The sequence below is a fragment of the Heptranchias perlo genome, chromosome 11, assembly GCF_035084215.1.
Source record: "Heptranchias perlo isolate sHepPer1 chromosome 11, sHepPer1.hap1, whole genome shotgun sequence".
In the NCBI taxonomy this organism is placed as follows: Eukaryota; Metazoa; Chordata; class Chondrichthyes; order Hexanchiformes; family Hexanchidae; genus Heptranchias; species Heptranchias perlo.
This window is the reverse complement of record NC_090335.1, coordinates 28,146,888-28,168,632: the sequence shown is the minus strand read 5'-3', so window position 1 is coordinate 28,168,632 and position 21,745 is coordinate 28,146,888. Positions and strand designations below refer to the sequence as shown.

Sequence of the window (21,745 nt, the reverse complement as noted above, 5' to 3'; positions counted from 1 at the left end):
GAACATACAGCAATATTAAGATTCATCACAGAAATAACGTTGCATTGAGCATCCTGAGGTGTGCAACAGGTTAATCATTGATAACAACAATCCATGTTGTTGTGTGAGGGATGTTAAAGTTCTGTCACCAGATATTTGCGGGATGCCAGTCTCAGCACCCCCGATGGCCGGGCACTCCACCATTCAGCTAATTTCCAAGGCCGCCTCCTCCGCCTCTATACGGGCCACAATTTGTGGAGGCCGCCCTCCAGTCCGACTCCTCTCCCTTGCATTTTACGCACTCTTCTCCTACAAGGGGAGAAAGTACAGACGTGTGAGTGAGTGAGGGTGACGTGGTGACCAGTGGATGCATTGCTCTGAGTCAGGATGACAATGAAGGAGATGCATCAGAGGGTGAGTATCAGACAAATTGACCACATTGGATCAAGATTGGGGTGAGTGGGTGTGGTGGGTGCACAAATGGTGGGGTGAAGAAGTGCACAGAAAGTGAAGGTAACTTGACACTGAGCCTTAAGTGGGTGTGAGGAGGGATGTGATGGAGTAGGCTTCGCAGGGCAGTGTGAGGAGGGGTAATGTTCACCACATAATGCAGGTGAATCAGTAACTGTACTCACTTTTCCTGACTTGACTAGGTCATTAAAACGCTTCCTGCGCTGCAGCCAAAACCGGGGTACATGCTCCTGCTGCTGACCTGTTCTGCCACCTCCAGCCTCGCCTTCTTGGTGGCAGAAGCAGGTTTCTTCCTCCTATCACCTGGATATAACACTTCCCTCTTCTTCTCACAGTAGCCAGTAGTATCTCCAGGGCAGCATCTGAGAATCTGGGTGCTGCTTTTCCTCTATGACATTCCATTCTGCTTTTTACTCCTTTCTCCTTCAAAATGCATTTTTGCATTGGCCCTTTAAATAATGGGCTTTAAATCGCGTCATGTGGGTGTGCAGTAAGCCTGCTACACAGCTTGAGGACGCGAAACCCAGAAGTTGAATTAAGTGGCTTCAAATGAGTCACGATCACTCGGGAACACGCACAAAAATTTTTCCGGGTTTCCCACCTCCTTATTGACCCCCCTGCTGAGATCCCGCCTCATTGTTTAAAATTTAGGCCTTTGTGTCCTCCTCACAATTTACTTTCCCATCTAGCTTTGTATCGTCATCAAACTTGGATACATTATACTCGGTCCCTTTATCTAAGTAATTAATGTAGATTGTAAACAGCTGAGGCCCAAGCACTGATCCTTGCGGCACTTCACTAGTTACAGCCTGCCAGCCTGAAAATGACCCGTTTATTCCTACTCTTTGCTTTCTATCCGTTAACCAATCCTCTACCCATGCTAATATATTACTCCCAACCACATGAGCCCTTATCTTGTGTAACAGTCTTTTATGTGGCACCTTAACGAATGCCTTTTGAAAATCCAAATATATTACATCCACTCATTCCCCTTTATCTACCCTTCTAGTTACATCCTCAAAAAACTCTAATAGATTTGTCAAACACGATTTCCCTCTCATAAAACCATGTTACTCTTTTTTGTTTATTCGTTCATGGGATGTGGGTGTCGCTGGCAAGGTCAGCATTTATTGCCCATCCCTATTTGCCCTTGAGAAGGTGGTGGTGAGCCGCCTCTGCCTAATTATATTATGATTTTCTAAGTGCCCTGTTGCTACGTCCTTAATAATGGATTCTATCATTTTCCCGACGACTGATGTCAGACTAACTGGCCTATAGTTCCCTGTTTTCTCTCTCCCTCCTTTCTTGAATAGCGGTGTTAGCTTTGCTGCCTTCCAATTCACTGGGACCATTCTAGAATCATGGGTATTTTGGAAAATCACAACTAATGCATCCACCATCTGTGCAGCCACCTCTTTTAGAACCCTAGGATGTAAGCCATCAGGTCCAGGGGATTTGTCAGATTTTAGTCCCATTAATTTCTCCAGTACTTTTTCTTTACAAATATTAATTATTTTAAGTTCCTCCCTCTCATTAGATCCCTGGTTCCCCACTATTTCTGGTATTTTTTGTGTCCTCTACTGTGAAGACAGATACAAAATATTTGTTTAACGTCTGCCATTTTCTTATTCCACATTATAATTTCTCCTTTCTCAGCCTCTAAGGGACCAACATTTACTTTCGCTAATCTCTTCCTTTTTACATACTTGTAGAAGCTCTTACAATCTGTTTTTATATTCCTTGCTAGTTTACTGTCATATATTCTATTTTCTCCCTCTTTATCAATTTTTTGGTCATCTTTTGCAGGTTTCTAAAACTCTACCAATCCTCAGGCACTTTTACTCTTCTTGGCAACATCATAAGCCTCTTCTTTTAATCTAATACTATCCTTAACTTCTTCAGTTAGCCATGGATGGATCACTTTCCCTGTGGAGTTTTTATCCCTCAATGGAATGTAAATTAATTGACAATTTTGAAATATTTCTTTAAATGTTCACCATTGCTTATCTTCCGTCATATCTTTTAATTCAATTTCCCAATCAACCTTAGCCAACTCGTCCCTCATGCCTATATAATTGGCTTTGTTTAAGATTAAGACTCTAGTTTCGGACTTAAGTACATCACTCTCGAACTCAATGTGAAATTCTATCATATTGTGATTACTCTTCCCCAGAGGATCCCTTACTATGAGATTACTAATTAACCATGTCTCATTACACAAGACAAGATCTAAAATAACCTGTTCCCTTTTAGTTCCACAATGTATTGTTCTAGGAAACTGCCTCGAATGCATTCCATGAACTTGTCTTCCAAACTAGTTTTGCCAATTTGATTTGCCCAGTCTATATGAAGATTAAAGTCCCCCAAGATTATTGCATTACCTTTGTTACAAGCTCCTTTTATTTGTAATTAATACTCTGTCCAACAGTATGACTACTGTTAGGGGGGCCTATGAACTACTCCAACCAGTGTTTTCTGCCTCTTGTTATTTCTTATCTCCACCCATACTGATTCTGTTTCTTGATCTTCCGAGCAAAGATCCTACCTCACCTTGTCTTTATGTCATCCTTTGTTATCAGGGCTACACCCCCCTCCTTTTCCATTTGTCTGCCTTTTAGAAAAGTCAGGTACCCTGGAATATTTAGTTCCCAACCTTGGTCACCTTGCAACTATGTCTCAGTAATGGCAATAGATCAAAACAATCTATCTCTATTTGTGCCATTAATTTGTCTATCTTGTTACGAATGCTTTGTGCATTCAGATAAAGAGGGAGGGTGACCATACCAACTGCCTCTTATCACAGGGCATGGACTGACGTTACTGAGCAGTTGAACATGATATCCAGGATCAAAAGTACCTGGATTGATGCCATAGAAACATTTAATGATGAGCATAAAAGAGCCAAGAAGAGCACACTCCAGTGTCACAAGAAATAGCACCTGCAGTGGAGAGAAAGTCTCTTGTTTTTGCTTTGTTGGAGAGTGCTTGGATTTTCTTGAAGACTATGATGATGGTGAAACCATTGTCTGATCTGGTAAGTGTCTCTTAATTTATAAAGCACACTATTCAGTTCATAATACATAAAGTACAATATTCAAGAATTATAGTTTCAATAATATTTTAACAAACATACAGTTTCATAAACAATCATTTTAATGACTTATATATGACACTTAGATCAAAAACAAATCATTCTCCTTGTTTGGATATTATTTCTTTTCTTTACAGATTACACTGAAGCACTGGGGATTTTAAAAGCACCACCTGCACCAGAATTTATCATTGCGGGGAAATCTACTGCTTTGCAAGCATTGACCACAACACCACCACCATCTGGCGCTCAAGGATTTAGTGCTGCAGAGGAGAAAATGCCTTGAAGTCCCTCTTCCCAAATTGGAAGGAGATAGGGACATGATGCAGGAATGAGGAAGAAGTACAAACTAATCCCCACGGCTCTACCTTCAATGAAATAATTATATTGCAGCGACGGAATCATGAAGAACAGATGGAAGAACTGTCAACTTCTTGAGACAATAACATAGTCAGTGTGCAAGGACTAATGCAAACAGATACATATTAGAATTCCTCTTGGCAGAAATTCAGTCTACTGCACAAGTCAGTGCAAATAATGTGCGTGTAACATTGAAGTCAGTTATGCAGGTTAATTTAATCGACATGGGGTTGGTTTACAATCTGCTCTCACTGCTAGGTAAAGTAATCTATGTGCTGAATACAATTTGCACTCCATCCTGGTTTGGCTAACATAGCAGCTGGAATAACTTCAACTTGGACTGTTAGTTTGACAGAGATTGGGGATGGCTCACAATCTATTGAAAGATGAACAGCATTCAGGATGTCATTCATACCTGGCTGCTCCTCAAAATCCTGCACAATTTGATTTGGAACCATTAAGAAAAGGACTGTCTGATCAGAGTTATCTTTGGTGGTGTCAGCTATAAGATACCCTCTTTAAAGTAAAGTTAGAGATGAGTGCACCAATAAAAGTGTTCCTGAGGCTAGTGACATTGTCCCAAACCATGTTCTTTCATTAGGAACTGAATGTATCTGCTCCCTCCTCTAATCCGACTGAGCACATATAGAGAAGGAGGGTAGACTCAATGGGTAGACACACTAATTAAAGTAAATAGGGGGTAATTTGAACCCCCATGACAGGCAAGAGAGCGTCAGCTGGGGGGGGGAGGGGTTAAAAATAAAAAATCTGGTAACCCGATCCCAACCTGCCGCGAACACGCCTGCTTCCGTTTTATTCACGGCGGGTTTCAGGTCGTCCGAGTAACCCACTCTAGAGAGACGGGTCTGTCATTATAATATGTTAAAGAGGCTGCTTTCCTGATACTTTGGCAGCCATTTAAATTTATCGGCTGCGGGCGGGTTTCCTGGGGCTCGGGAAACTCTGCAGCTAAAGGGAGGTTGGAGCTGCCAGATCCAGTAGGTAAGTGCTTTTTAGAGCACTGCTTGTGGGCCAGGAGGAGCAGGTATGCTTCCCCCCTGGCCCCTCAAGCAAATCTTCTGCCGCAATCGGTCACCCAACCCCCTCCCACCATACCCGCACTCTCACCCGGTCTCCCCTCCCTCCTGATTGCCGACCCAACCCCCAACCAACCTGCGTTATTTCCTGGTCCCCCCTCCCTCCCAATTGCTGGTCCAATCCCCAACCAACCTGCGGTATTTCCCAGTGCCCCCTCCCTCCCCATTGCTGGTCCAACCCCCACCGACCTGCGCTATTTCCCAGTCCCCCCTCCCTTCCGATTGCCGGTCCGACTCCCCCCATCAACCTGTGATGTTTGCCGGTTGCCGGGGTCTGACCCCAGCATTTTCAGGCACCCCCCAACAAACACACACCCGCGTTCCTTCCCCGCCACCCCATAAATATCAGGGCCACAGAGTCCAATTACATTTTGAAATGAATATAATTGTTTGCTCTTGGTTGTTTATGTTTCAGTCAATTTATGTTGAGTATATTTAAAACATACGGTGGCAATAGTTACCAGAAGTGCTGTGACCCTGCCCAGGGCAAGACCCTGTATTCTGTAATAAATATGTCGTAATATTTTCCCACATAGATCTATCATCAATTTCTTAAGTAGAGTGTAATGGGCAATTGTCAGTTGAAATTCCTGTCCTGTGGTCTATCTTTGCAGGATCTGTTTGCACTCAACCTGGAGCCCTATCGATATAGTGGTGTCAATATGACAGGATTTCGCCTCCTAAACATTGACAACCCACGAGTTGCATCCATTATAGAGAAGTGGTCCATGGAACGGCTTCAAGCACCACCCAAACCTGATTCAGGACTCCTGGATGGGATGATAACAGTAAGTACCCTTTAAATGTACCAGAAGAATCTTAGGCTTCTATAGTTACCAATGAAATAATCTACAAGGTGTATTTAGGAAAATAGTCTCTGTTATTAATTCCCTTTTCTCCCTAAGGTACAGATTACTGTAAATTGTGATTTTTGCCATAGGGTGGGGGAAGTAACAACATTTAAAATTTTGATGCCCATTTGATTGCCCAATTTGCCAAGTGGAGATTATTTTCAGGTCGGTAGGTTGTAACTAGTGTGGTGCTGCAAGTATCAGTGCTTGGGCCTCAGCTATTTACAATCTATATTAATGACTTAGATAAAGGGACCGAGTGTAATGTATCCAAGTTTGCTGATGATACAAAGCTAGGTGGGAAAGTAAGCTGTGAGGAGGACACAAAGAGTCTGCAAAGGGATATAGACAGGTTAAGTGAGTGGGCAAGAAGGTGGCAGATGAAGTATAATGTGGGCAAATGTGAGGTAGGAAGAATAGAAAAACAGAATATTTTTTAATTGGTGAGAAACTATTAAATGTTGGCTGTTCAGAGGGATTTGGGTGTTCTTGTACACAAAACACTGAAAGTTAAGATGCAGATACAACAAGCAATTAGGAAGGCAAATGGTATGTTGGCCTTTATTGCAAGGGGGTTGGAGTACAAGAGTAAGTAAGTCTTGCTGCAATTGTACAGGGCTTTGGTGAGACCACACCTGGAGTACCGTAAACAGTTTTGGACTCCTTACCTAAGGAAGGATATACTTGCCTTAGAGGTGGTGCAATGTAGGTTCACTCAATTGATTCCTGGGATGAGAGAGTTGTCCTGTGAGGAGAGATTGAGTAGAATGGGCCTATATTCTCTGGAGTTTAGAAAAATGAGGTGATCTCATTGAAACATAAAAGATTCTGAGAGGGCTTGACAGGGTAGAAGCTGAGAGGCTGTTTCCCCTGGCCAGAGAGTCTAGAACTAGGGGGCATAGTCTAGGATAAGGGGTCAGCCATTTAGGACCGAGATAAGGAGAAATTTCTTCACTCTGATGGTTGTGTATCTTTGAACTTTCTACTGCAGAGGGCTGTGGATGCTCAGTCGGTGAATATATTCAAGACTGAGATCGATAGATTTTTGGACTCTAAGGGAATCAAGGGATATGGGGATCGGGTGGGAAAGTGGAGTTGTGGTCGAAGATCAGTCATGATCTGATTGAATGGCAGAGCAGGCTCGGAGGGCTGTATGGCCTACTCCTGCTCCTATTTCTTATGTTCTTAAGTTCCACATGACCGTCCTGTTGAAAAAACCTCATGTCATATTCCTTCTATATGATGATATGGAGATGCCGGTGATGGACTGGTGTTGACAAATGTAAGGAATCTTACAACACCAGGTTATAGTCCAACAGTTTTATTTGAAAATCACAAGCTTTCGGAGGCTTTCTCCTTCGTCACGAAGAGAAGGAGAAAGCCTCCGAAAGCTTGTGATTTTCAAATAAAACTGTTGGACTATAACCTGGTGTTGTAAGATTCCTTACATTCTATATGATGAAGTAGGAAAGCTAAAGGGGTGAATGGGCTCATTTATGATCTTGTGAATCAGACATAGGCTGCCACTTTTGATGAATGAATAACCCAACAAGCTATGAATTGAAATTATACACCTTTACTGCTGTTGACAAATGAAATTAGTTCTGGTAGTCTTAGTCAAAATGGTGCAAATGAAAGTATGAAGTAGCTAATCATAGAATCGTTACAGCAGAGGAGGACACCATTTGGCCCATCGAGCCTGTGGTGGCTCTTTGTAAGAGCAAGCCAGTTAATCCCATTCCCCCGCTCTTTCCCCGTAGCTCTGAAAAATTTTTCCCTTCAAATATTCATCCAATTCCTTTTTGAAAGCCACGACTGAATCTGTTTCCACCACCCTTTCAGGCAGCGCATTCCAGATCATAACTACTTGCTGCATAAAAAAGTTTTTCCTCACATCGCCTTTGGTTCCTTTGCCAATCACCTTAAATTTGTGCCAGTAATATGCCAATCTTATCTCTGAAAGATCCATCTAAAGTACATAACGAAAATGACACATTTCAGCAAAGAGGCTGCACGATATGATATATTTGACAAATGAAGACCAGTGATGGAATAATACTTCTTAGGGAGTTGAGTGGTAGTGTATAGGTTTATTAAAATTGTAATAAATCTTCCTGTATATCTCTCCTTCAGATGCTAAACCATGTTAATGGCGCAGATGCAGTTTAATGGCAGTGTAAAAACAATGGGAAAAGTTTTAACCCCCAAGAATGGGTGGCTTGGGGGCCAGTATGAGCTCGAAATGATAGCAGTTGGAAGCAGGACCGCACTTCTAGGTTTAACCCAGGCATGTTAGGATGCGCGTGCAACCGAAACCCAGAAGTCCAGTCCCCACTTAAAACCAGTGGGCCAGTAGTTAAAGGGGCAATGTAGGTACACTTGAGGTACTTAATTTTTTGTTGATTCTGCAACAGAAATAGATTTAACTTCTTCTGCACGTGTTTCCCATGGCGTCTGAAAGACACCATTGAAACGGAGGCGAGATGCAGTAGATGCTCATGTGGACCTTTAAACCTGTGATTGAAACATCTCAATAAAAGGTCAGATATTGCAGCTGGTCACTCAGTTCTCTCAGGCAATTGTTTGGCTGTTTAGACTGAGATTTCTTTGTTCACATTGAGAATTCTTGTGTTCAGACATATTTACTAACATTTTGGAGCCCCTCAAACTGACAAGATCAGGATGGGGGGGGGTGGCAATGGATGTGTTCCACAGTACATCTGAGGAGGAGGAAAATCACCATCCAGGACAGGCACGTTGTGCAGTTCTGGGATTTGTAGGTGCACAATATGGACCTGGAGAACAGCAGAGGAGGGAGCAACAGGGGCTGAGGTCACAGGAGGCACTCCCCACATGAGAGGGTGTATAGGCAAAGGCTGAGATTCCTGGACCTCTCTGAGGAGCAGTGCCTACCCAGGCTCAGGTTGAGTTGGCAGTTGGTAGCAGCCATCTTCAGCCTCCTTCAGGAAGAGCTGCTCCCTGCTGGACCTGGTGGCCACACATTGCCCGTCACGCTGAAAGTAACCACAGCTCTGAATTTCTTTGCCGCTGGTTCCTTCCAAGGGTCCATCAGTGACATCTGCAGGGTCTCTCAATCTTCAGCACACAAATGTATAAGGCAGGTGATGGATGGATTGTTTTCTAGGGCATTCGATTATGTGAACGTCCCCCGCCAGAATGAGCGGGCAGTGGGTTTTGCCTCTCTGGCTGGCTTCCCACAGGTGCAGGGTGCAATTGACCGCACACACGTGGCAACCCGAGGACCACCAATGAGCCAGGAGTATTCATTAACCAAAAGGGCTTTCACTCCATCAATGTGCAGTTGATGTGCAACTACAAGAAGAAATTCCTGTAGGTGTGCACCAGATTCCCTGGCATGATGCCTTCATTTTGACTTCCCAGTCAAACATGCCTCTTCCAGACCTCGTCCAGCCAGGAGACAGACTTAAGGGCTGGCTCCTTGGGGACAAGGGATACCCCCTGCAAACGTGGACCATGACACCTGTGAGGAACCGCACCAATGAGGCACAACAATGATACAACCAGAGCCACATGACCACCAGATGTGTCATTAAGCAAGCCAAAGGCATGTTAAAGATGCGCTTTAGATGCCTCGATGGGTCTGGAGGTGCCCTTCAGTACTCACCAGTGAGGGTCTCCAGGATAATCGTGGTGTGCTGCATCCTGTACAACATAGCGCTGCAGAGAGGTTTAGGGGTGGTCGAGGATGAAGGCGCTCATCAAGCTTCCTCTGTTGGCTGCAACATTGAGGCAGAGGAAGAGGATGAGGAGAACAACGAGGAGCACGAGGAGGAGGACAAGGAGGAGGAATATGGCAATGGTGCACGCATCGCTAGACCAGCCACACACATTGCTGCCAGGGACGCCCTCATCTCTGAGGTTCTCTTTATGACATTCATAAAATAAAGATCTTTGACATACTCATGCCATCTGATAAAATCATCACCACAACCACCAAACCTTCCCTCCTCCCTTTGCACAAAACAGTCCTTCAGCTACGAGTACCCCATTGCACAGCCACCCAGTGGGCGTCGTCATGTATTGGTGTTGATCATGAAGCAAGTGAAAGGTCCACTTGAATGTCTGGAAGCAATAATATTGAAGATTTGGAAGTGGAGATAATGAATAAATTTCATGTGCCAACATAAAAAGAAATATAAATTACAACATAACTTCTTCAAACACCCTTGTGCATACCCTTGGTGAACTATAATTGCCTAAACTTACGCTTCCTACTGCTTCTACATAGTGCATCCCCTGTGGCTTCAGCAGAGATATATGTAGGCGACTCAGATCCCTGCTCTGACTGCTGAAATGATTTTGGTTTACAACCTCTGGGATTTGGAGCCCATGAGGGCCCCGCCAAAGACTGCTCCACTTGCACCTGTGCAGGGGCAGACTCAGCCATCGGGAGAGGAGGCAGCATTTTGGGTACTAGTTGAGGTGGGGTGGGGGTGGGGGGCAATGGGTGAGAAGTGGGAGCGCTTTTGAGTGGAGTTCCCACCTCCTTCGCCCCTTTCGCCATCATCCCTCTCCTGGGCCAGCCCCACATCACACCTACCACTCCGCTGGAAAACAGCTTGAAGATCAGTGATACGTTGAAAGGCCATGTATAAGGTATCTGTCATCCTGTTGAAGGAGGCAGACATCTCCTGCACAGCCGTGGTCATGGCCTGCATTGACTCATTTGAGAGCAGTGCTTGAAGCTCAATGGAAGTGGCCACTCTCTCCAGTGCAGACATTCTCGCTATTACCTGCGACATCACTCCACTAATGCTGGAGTTGGACTCCTCCATCCTCTCCGCTACTATGGAGAGTGTGTGTGGCACATTTTCCAGTACCTCGCAAAGATACAGGAGTACCTCAATCATTCTCCTTCTCAACGATTGCCCCCTGGGTTCAGCATCTGTGTCCAGCTAAGCAGAGCTTGGAGAGGAGTGCGCCCACCGATGTGAACTCTCCACAGCTGCCCCTGCCACCAGTGTCCACTCATGCTCACTTGTGACTTGTGATTCACCCAGGTGACAACCCAACAATCTGTCTAACAGGATCCACTGAAGTGCGAGTATCTGCGCTGGTGCATGGCTGTATAATCCTGTGACAGTGCACCCTCAGATGGAATGATGTCTTCTGAGGATTTGACATCATCCCTATCAGCTGAATCATCTTGTAGGCGTGAAGGCCCTGTAAGATAAAAGAAAGGGAAACAACTTAGTTATGGCCCAATAACAATCTTGCCAATCTCCATCCTCAGACTTCTCATACTTCAAGCATCAATAAAGTCAGCATCTTTGTGAAATACATGTTATATTCTGTCACCAGCCATATATGAGCTACTCGTCTCTCCATCTCCGATTGAGAGGACTGCAGATGTGCCACTTATCTCCATTGACTCCTCCTCTGCTTGTTAATTCCACAACCTGTGAAGAGCCACCGCCAGTCCTCACCCTCTCTCTTCTCCTACAAGGGGCGACAGATCAGACCTGTGAGTGACTGAAGGTGCCATATTCACCCAATGGATCTAGTGCATTGGGTGGGAATGACTATCAGACAGATGCATCAGAGGATCACTATCATACAGATGCATCACATTGCATCAGGATTGGGGTGAGTGACAGTGTTGGGTTCATGAATGGGGAGGTGAGCAAGTGCATAGAAAGTGAAGGATGGTTGCTGGTGACACTTAAGTGGGTGTGAGGAGTTTTGCGATGGAGTAGGCTTGTCAAGACAGAGTGATGAAGGTGGGGGGGGGGATTAGGTGATGTGGGTGAATATGCAAATGTACTCACTTTTCCAGGCCTGCTCAGTTCATTGAATCACTTCCTGCATTGCAGCCAAGACCTGGGTACTGTGCTCCTACTTGTCACCTCTTGTGCTACCTCCAGCCAAGCCTTTTTGGTGACAGAGCCAGGTTTCTTCCTTCCATCCCTGGATAAAAAAACATTCCTCCTGGCTCTCACTGCAGCCAGTAGCACATCTAGGGAGGCATCATTGAATCTAGGCGCTGCCTTTGCTGTCCTTGACTCCATTTCTCCTTTCTCCATCAAAATCTATTTTTGTATTGGTCCTTTAAATAATGCAGTTCCAATCACATCATACGGGTGCACAGCATGCCCGCTGCGTAGCTTGGAGACGCAAAACCCGGAAGAAAAGATAATTGACTGCAATCAAGATGCGATCGCAGATTTAAATATGCTCACTTTGCTTTCGATTTCTCCCCGCGCAAATCCACCCACCCGGTGAGTTGCCATCTCGATGTTAAAAGCTGGGCCCATGTATCATATTAAAATTATTTTTTAGGTTCAGGTGCTTTAGAGGGGACAAGACATGTTATCACTTCTATCGATGACACTACTAGCATTCAAATGTTATTTTATAAGTTTTTTGTTGTACCTTTATTTTTACGGATGGTGCCCATTCAGTATTGAGCTTCCAAAAAGGGAAAAACAACAACACGGAAGGATTCATTTTCCTGACAGCACAAGAGACTATCAATCACTGAAAACTTGAAAGCATTTTATTTTCTGCTGCGAATACTGGGGGTGAGGGGTAGATTGTTTCTTGGTTCCTTGATTTACTGGAACTGTGAATGAACGGCCATTCTTTCATTGATGCTTCTGGAAACAAAAAGTACTACAATGTGCTGGAAGTCACATTAAATCTAAATTTGAACGCTAAAATGGCACCACACATAAATGTCGTACAAATGCACGGAAAATAATATGTCTGTGTACCACAGCAAATACCAAATTCTAACACTGCTGCCAAATCTTTGTCTTTAAATAAAACCCAGCGTCTGCAAAGTACTTAAAGCCGCATACGTGCTAATATTTAATTGGTAGAAAACAAAAACAAAAGAGTAAATGATAAAAACTAAGGAAAGCATCAGATTCGTGGAAGATTGTAAAATACACTGCATGATTCAAATAACTTATTGTTGTGACCAAAATTCTTAGTAAAACATCATAAAAGATTAACAAGGCAGACAGCCAAAAAAAAGGGAAATGGGGCAGTAGGGAGAAGAGAAAGGGATTAATGTAATGGACTTTCATCAATCGTAACCAGGCAAACAGAGTAACGATATTTGTAAAGACTCAGTTGAAGTATTGGATTTTTTTTGCCTCTCAGAACAAGGTACTGTTTTCACCATCTTAGAAACTGGCAGTGCTATTGCTTACTAATGCCATCATTTTAACAGTGGCAAGGCCACTGCTTAGGGCGCTTCATTCTCCAGAGTTGTCAACACTCACACTAATGAGCACTAAGAAAATGCTGGAATTTGCAGTCGACACAACGCTTTACGATTAATATCTGTAGCTAGGTACTCGGAATTGCAGATTTTGGCAAAGTAACAACACGCGGCATTTTACAAGGAAGCTTGAATTCATGAGAGGCAAGTAACAAAAATGCAAAATGAGTACAGGTATTCCGAGTAAACATGGGCAGAAATTAAAATATTGTAGTTTATAGAGAATTGATTTCTGTGATAACAACTTTCTTACTCAGTCACTACACAAGCTGAATTTATGGGACTGGACAAATAATAATTGTACATGAACAGTAAACTTTAAAAGAACATAACAGCTTCACTGCTGTGAAAAGAAAATCGTAAACAAGGACCACTGTAAGCCTGAGTGATTAAAGTATTTATCTCTCAGTCTTGGTGGAACCTTAGATTCACCAACCATGTATTTGATGAAAGATGTTTTTATTATTTTTTTTGGTGAATTTTTCACCCTACGTGAATGATATCAGCACTGGGTAATGAAGCACCCTTCTCATGCAGGCGGCTGCAATCCATTGGTAAATCTGCCAGGATTTGCTAAGGCCTGCTGTTATAAATTGGATAGCCAGGTGGTGAAGAATAGAATATTAGAGCCTAGTCTTCAGTTGCTTCCAAGCCTTTATTCACAGAGCTCCACACTACAGCCACCCCACACCCTAGATCAGCTCTCTTATAAATGGATACGAGAGAGTTCCCAATTGATACGCACCACTTGAATACAATTAACACTAATTAATATAAATCGCATGGATATACTTAACACCTGCAATCGAGAAGGCCGTTTTTTTTCCCAGGTGTTCCCAACAGCCTGCCTGAGCAAACTCGGCAGGTTACATTCAGGTTACAGTTGGCTACACAAGTCCTGGGTGTTGGGAGACAGTGATACTGGAACAGGTCTGGCATGGACTAAAAGCATCTTAAGACTGTTTAACCTCAAGTATTGGGAAGCTAGTATTAGTTTCCCAGCAGCCTAGCTGTTACCTGGTATGGAGACCCTGTCCATAACGAAAGCTTCTTTCTTTCTCTTCTTGATGGTCACACATGCAGCCTTATCACCATTCAGAGCTGCCCTGCTGTGGCTGTAGTGTAAACAGGGCAAACGCTGATCTTATCAAACACGTATCCGCAATGAAGAAAACAGTCTTGCGACAGGTATGTGTGGAAAATGTGAGGTTATGCACTTTGGCAGGAAAAATCAGAGAGCAAGTTATTATCTTAATGGCGAGAAACTGGAAAGTACTGCAGTACAAAGGGATCTGGGGGTCCTAGTGCAAGAAAATCAAAAAGTTAGTATGCAGGTGCAGCAGGTGATCAAGAAGGCCAACGGAATGTTGGCTTTTATTGCTAGGGGGATAGAATATAAAAACAGGGAGGTATTGCTGCAGTTAAATAAGGTATTGGTGAGACCGCACCTGGAATACTGCATACAGTTTTGGTGTCCATACTTAAGAAAACACATACTTGCTCTCGAGACAGTACAAAGAAGGTTCACTCGGCTAATCCCGGGGATGAGGGGGCGGACATATGAGGAGAGGTTGAGTAGATTGGGACTCTACTCATTGGAGTTCAGAAGAATGAGAGCCGATCTTATTGAAACATATAAGATTGTGAAGGGGCTTGATCGGGTGGATGCGGTAAGGATGTTCCCAAGGATGGGTGAAACTAGAACTAGGGGGCATAATCTTAGAATAAGGGGCTGCTCTTTCAAAACTGAGATGAGGAGAAACTTCTTCACTCAGAGGGTAGTAGGTCTGTGGAATTTACTGCCCCAGGAAGCTGTGGAAGCTACATCATTAAATAAATTTAAAACAGAAATAGACAGTTTCCTAGAAGTAAAGGGAATTAGGGGTTACGGGGAGCGGGCAGGAAATTGGACATGAAGCTGAGTTCGGATCGGTCAAGGCCCTGTGGGTGGTGGAGCGGGCCCAGGGGCTGAGTGGCCGGGTCCTGCTCCTACTTCTTGTGTTCTTTAGATTTGAGATTAGGATCAGATCAACCATGATCTTATTAAATGGCGGAGCAGGCTCGAGGGGCCGATTGGGCTACTCCTGCTCCTATTTCTTATGTTCTTATGTTCTTAGGTATGTAGACTAAACAGGGTGTAAAGAGTCACCAGGATGGACCAAGTGGTCTCTTCTGACCTTTATGTTTTTATCTGCTCAATGTGTGTGTCTGTGTATCTGTCTCTTCTCATGGAGCTACACCTAGTCCATGGCCCAAGACCATTCTTTTGGCTACTGACTATTTGTGTGATTATGAATAGCTATAAAAAAAGCATACAGAACTGCTTAAAACATTAAATGAATAAAATTTGTTAATAAAAATGATCAGGCCTCCATCTTATTTTCATTACGATAATAGGCAACAAACTGTCTCTTAGTATAATCTGAGAAACAAAAGAAGTATTAACATTGATAATTAAGTTCATAAAATCGTCAATGGGTTGAAGAAATCTCCTTCCCTCTCCCCTTCCTCAAAACATGCATTGTCATGAGCTGACTATTAGTCACGTATAATTTACTGGGGGGTTGTGCCACATAACACATAGAGAGGCTGAGCTAATACCCTTTTTATAATACCTGTAATTAGCTTAATTCACCTTGCTTCCGAACTTCCCCAATTGTACTGCAGTAGAGATTCTACAACAAATGGAACAACTGTGTATACAAATGCTCAGAAGTCACATGTCCAACTTTAAAGCTGCCCACAAAGCTTGTGGACGTGTGCTTGGTACTAAGTTACCTAGAATTCCATAGAAATTACAGCACAGAAACAAGCCATTTGGTCCAACTGGTTTATACTGGTGTTTATGCTCCACACAAGCCTCCTCCCACCTTACTCATCTAACCCTGTCAGCATGTCCTTCTATTCCTTTCTCCCTCATGTATTTATACATCTATGCTATATACCTCAACTACTCCATGTGATAGCAAGTTCCACATTCTAACCACTCTCTGGGTAAAAAAGCTTCTCCTTAATTCCTTATTGGATTTATTAGTGACTATCTTATATTTGTGACCCCTAGTTTTGATCTCCCCCACAAGTGGGAACATCTCCTCCACATCTACCCTATCGAACCCATTCATAATTTTAAAGACCTGTATTAGGTCACCCCCCAGCCTTCTCGATTCATTTGTAATTTTTTTTGTTCTGGCTGGGACACTGAGCTGTTAGAAGGTCTATATCGGCCAGCCATGGTGAAATTATTACTGGTCTGTGTAGGTGGGTTATGAAGGCTGCCTGCGGCCAAAGCCAACGTGATGGATCCAACGGAAATGCTGCCAGTGGAAGGCACTTAATTTTGCTGTTACCAGTAAAATGACTCCATAGATGCTGACATCCATCTGGTACCTTGCCCAGGTAGTCGTTCTTTGTATGTAAGATTGGACAATGAGTGTCAACAGGCTATTTGACCGTGAGGGACAGCACAGCAAAGGCAACCATAGGTCAGTGCCTGGTAATGCCTGGTCCCCAGGTGCAAAGGTCAGAGAAAAGATGGTGGACACCGGTAACTCCAGATCTCTATCCCTTTAGTAAGTTGCAGTTTTCTTTTGCAGACAGGTCCGGGGGGGTGGGTGGGGTTACTGGGCAACAGCGACTCCATTATTCTTGTGGAGTCTGGAGGAACACTCCAGCTGCTACTGGCCCCACAAAAATAATCATCTTGGTGCATCTTCTGCCTGATAGAAATGTGTAATAAAAGAGCCTACTGCCTGAAACAGGTGGGCACTCCGACTGCCCTGCGGAAGACCCTTTTGAGGATGGCTACAGTCGGAGCACTGGCCATGTTCAAACCTCCACTGCCCCGTTCACGTGAAGTGGCCCAAGTTAAAAATGACCCCTCTATATCAAACTGCGTGTGCCCTCTGGACCAGCCCTCAAATTATACATTTACTAGAGCTTAGTTCTGAAGGTGAAAAGGAACGCAGTATGTAAATGATATCATACATTACTACCATTTTCAGCCCAATCCTTTGTGATATTGAACTGGAAGTCATCACCCCTTGTCCCATTCCTTTTTGCAAAAACAAAATGGGGCAGAAATTGCTCAGAGCGGCGAACCAACACTGCTCGCCGCTCCATAGATTTATACTAACCCATGAACTCACCGCGATCTTTTCGTCCACCACTTCCTCGAATAGGAAGTGGAGAAGAGCCCAACGTCAGTTCAGGCGAAGGGATCCTGGGAGAAGCGAGAGGATCGATCTCTCCCCTCGACCAATCAGATTGCAACATTTTTGAGAAGTTGAGTTCACTGTCTGCAAGCTTGAATTGTTAAACCAGGAAGTGAAAGGTACAACATTAAAATCATTGTAAAAACAGGTATAGACAGTGAAAAAGAGAGGGTAAAAAATAATTGAATTAAATAAGAGACAGAAGGGAAATTTTTTTAATTTTTAAAAGAAACTTTTAACTACCAAAACCTATTAAAATAAGGAGTAATGAGACTCCACATTTTTGAAAGTTAATTTTTAGTTTTTTGGCAATCATTAAGACATACCACTTAGTTAACTTAGTTTAGACCTGTATTTTTAAGCATACCTACATAAGAACGTATGAACAAAGAAATAGGAGCCGGAGTGGGCTATAAGGCCCCTCGAGCTTGCTCTGTCATTCAATAAGATCATGGCTGATTTCCTACCTCAACTCCACTTTCCCGCCCTATCCCCATATCCCTTGATTCCCTTAATATCCAAATATCCATCGATCTCAGTCTTGAATATACTCAATGACTGAGCATCCACAGCCCTCTGGAGGAGAGAATTCCAAAGATTCACAACCCTCTGAGTGAAGAAATTTTTCCACGTCTCGGTCCTAAATGGCCTCCCCCATATCTTGAGATTATGCCCCCCCTAGTTCTAGAATCACCAGCCAGGGGAAACAACCTCTCAGCATCTACCCTGTCAAGCCCTCTAAAAATTTTATACGTTTCAATGTGATCACCTCTCATTCTTCTAAGCTCCAGAGAATATAGGCCCATTCTACTCAATCTCTCCTCATAGGACAACTCTCTCATCCCAGAAATCAATCTAGTGAACCTTCCTTGCACACCCTCTAAGGCAAGTATATCCTTCCTTAGATAAGGAGACCAAAACTGTACACAGTACTCCAGGTGTGGTCTTACCAGATCCCTATATAATTGCAGCAAGACTTCCTTACTCTTATACTCCACTCCCTTTGGGTGGAGTATAAGAGCTAATAAAGGCTAACATACCATTATCTTTCCTAATTGCTTGCCTATCTCGTGGCGTAATTAGTTACTTTCCAGCTGGGCAGATAGGCAAATTTGCATTTTTTCATTGATTTCTCTGATTACAGCGTGCGATATACCTTTAATTCGAAGTTGTCATGTCGCCGGTGAACCAGTAGGAGCAAGTTCCGGATTTCTGCGTTTCACTGTGCAAGTGCCTCTTGCTCCTCTATCTCGCCACTAACAACGGAGAGTGTTGTTGAGCTCCTCCATTATTTCACGAGCAATTTCTGCCCCATTAAGGCTGATTTAATCTTCCAATGGAAAGGTAAATCAGGCCAATCCACTACGTCCTGTTTTCCACCAGCGCCGAATGTTAAAATCAGGTCTATTGATTTCTTTCACATTTCTACATCATACGTAGACCTCTTGTAATATGTATTCACTACAAATAACAAGAGGTCCATGTTTCAATCCCCCGGGTCATGCAATCGTTTACCTAGGTATTGAGCAGTAAAGGTACGTGTCTCCCATATAAAACAGAACCAAGATTTTTCAGAAAGAAAAATATAAAGTTCAAGACTTTACTGTGAAAAACCAATGTCTGCAAATAGCAATCATAACAGTAATAAGATTCCAATAGGTAACCATAGTAACCATATATAAATCTTCTTTATTTGTCAGAATTAATTGGATCTGACCAGACGTCATTCGATATCAGAGTTTCTGGATACATATTTAGTGTACATTTTCATAATGTAACTGAATGTTGTTTACTTAGAAAATCCATTTCCTGTCCTTTCTGGAAATTAAGTAATTTTTTTTTGTTTAAATGAGCCGTGTTGAAGTTGGTGTTGAGAATTTCTCACAATAATTTAGAATTTCAACAGAAGGAAATCTGTTCAGTTTTTTTTACCAGGATTATTTTTTTCCCTTTCCAATTTCCACCGCCGATGGTGCTGACTTTTGCTGAGCGCTGTACATGGCTGCCCTGCAGTGCCTCACCCACACAGCCGTTCTTCATCTCTGAGGCTAGACAATAAGCATCGGCAAGCTATTTGACCATGAGGAACAGCACAGCTGAGCTCAGCTTGTCCTTGCCCCATTACTGATTACTGCGCATGGCAGGAAGGAATATCAAATGTTTTATACTCACTTCTCTCCAGTTGCTCTGAGATATCCTTTACCCTTGCACCAGGTAGATAAGGTTGGGAACAACAGGAGTGATTTCCAACTCTTTTGGTTTTAATTTCTGTGGATCATTGGAATGTAAGAGCAAAAATAATCTCTGTGCATAGTACAGAATTTTATTTGTATTGGTATTGAATCACTACAAGTGTATGTCTCAAACCTCGAAGCTCAGGTCTTGAGTCATAGTTGATGTGTATAGATCCCTTGGATGTATGGGGGAACTGTGAAGTAGCTTTCTAATCCCATGAGAGAGAATGGTCATGATGCCATCAACAGTAACAAAGATCTTCATTCATGGGATAAAAATGTATTTTTTTCTACAGCTACCAACTGTGCATTTTATTTACATTGTGTTTTGGCTGACTCTCTTTCTTTCCTTGAATGGATGTAGAGTGGTCATAGGCTGTATTTCAAATACTCTTTATTTACAATAATGGGACAGCTGGCTCACTCACTGCTCCCCAGCCCCCATACAATGGCTGCTGGATTGGCAATTGCTCTGACCGTGATCTAAATGGCACTGCCCTCAGTCTTGTGAGGTTAGGATGACCTCTGGTCTTGAACTGGGCAGTGAAATTTTGGGGCGAGATGCTCACCAACAGTGACTGTTTAAAGCCAACAGAAAATGTCTGGCTGTTCCCCTGGGTAGATGGCAGTGCAGCAACCCCCAAGGCGCTGTTATCTCACTGGTGATTCCTTAATTACCTTACATAGAATTACATAGAATGTACAGCACTGAAACAGGACATTCAGCCCCTTCCCTCCCTACTTCATCTCACCCTATCAACATATCCTTCTATTCCCTTCTCCCTCGTGTGTTTTTCTAACTTCCCCTTAAATGCGTCTCAACTACTCCTTGTAGTAGCGAGTTCCACATTCTAACCACTCTCTGGATAAAGAAGTTTCTCCTGAATTCTTTATTGGATTTATTAGTGACTATCTTATATTTATGGCCCATGGTTCTGGTCACCTCGCAAGTGGAAACATCTTCTCTACATCCACCCTATCAAACCCTTTCATAATCTTAAAGACCTCTATCAGGTCATCTCTCAGTCTTCTGTTTTCTAGAGAAAAGAACCCCAGCCTGTTCAATCTTTCCTGGTAGGCATAACCTCTCAGTTCTAGTATCATCCTAATAAATCTGTTTTGCACCTTCTCCAGTGCCTCTATATCCTTTTCATAATGTAGAGACCAGAACTGTTCATAGTACCCCAAGTTTGGTCTAACCAAGATTCTATAATGAGGATTAGATAGTTGCATGAAAAAAGATGTTAAGAGTTGGGGAGCGAGCAGGAGAGAGGCATTCGACTGGGTGTCTCGTGGCGTAAAACAATGGCATATGGGGAGAATGGCCAGTTCTTTGTCTGCAACATTGATTGATTGTATGATTAACAGGCATGTGCACAAGTACAGTGTAAAGAAAGGTGATTCTAAAAACGTTTACAAATTATAATATTTGACAGTAAATTATAATTCTGGGTGTATTTAATTTAAAAGTAAAAATTGAAAGTGTAATTAATATTCCTTCAACAGGAATCCTTTATCGGTCATGACTTACAGTTTTGTAAAGCATAAAACGCTCTGTATGGCTGATGGATTTTATGCTAGAATATTTCGTGTTTTTTAAAATCTGTTGTTACACCTCCTCAACTTTGAAGAAATTCTAAAAAGCTTGTTGTCTTTGCCATCCTTGACTGGCTGGTCTTTTAGATTAAACAGTGAATCATAGTTCCTATATGATTTGGGGTTGAGCTTTGCTCAGAGCAGTGAGTGCCTGGAAGGAGTGTTCACAAAGCAGTTATTCAGAATGCTTGAAGGTTACAGAGGACGTTTTGTATTAAAGGTGCTTTGCACTAGTGGCATGCAAAGTTTCTGTATATTTAATTCAACGAACAGAAGACTTAACCTAATATTTACATTGCTGCTTGTTATTTGAGATCATGTATAAAAAAGAAAAAAGTGCCAGGGTGACATGGCTGAAGTGTGTTGTCACAAGAAGGCCATGTATGTATCTTTTTATTATACAATATCTGTGCTATAGAATGTTTTAAGTTACCTGTTGAGTTTAATGCACTTGCATTTTGTGGAGAGACTAGAGAAGCTGGGATTGTTCTCCTTATGCAAAGGAAATCGTGTTTGACAAATCTACTAGAATTTTTTGAGGGTGTAACTTGCAGGGTAGATAAAGGGGAACCAGTGGAGGTAGTA

At 42.9% G+C, this 21,745-nt stretch overlaps 1 protein-coding gene across 3 annotated transcripts in view; it reads left to right on the top strand.

The window, feature by feature from the left end:
* Window positions 1-21,745, top strand: part of LOC137327204 (glutamate receptor ionotropic, kainate 1-like) — a 297,693-nt gene that overhangs the window by 198,223 nt on the left and 77,725 nt on the right. For all 3 annotated transcript variants that reach the window (XM_067992767.1, XM_067992764.1, XM_067992766.1), the window contains exon 6: window positions 5,613-5,786. In XM_067992767.1, the coding sequence (XP_067848868.1) occupies window positions 5,613-5,786 (174 nt within the window). The remainder of the gene's footprint in view (window positions 1-5,612; window positions 5,787-21,745) is intronic.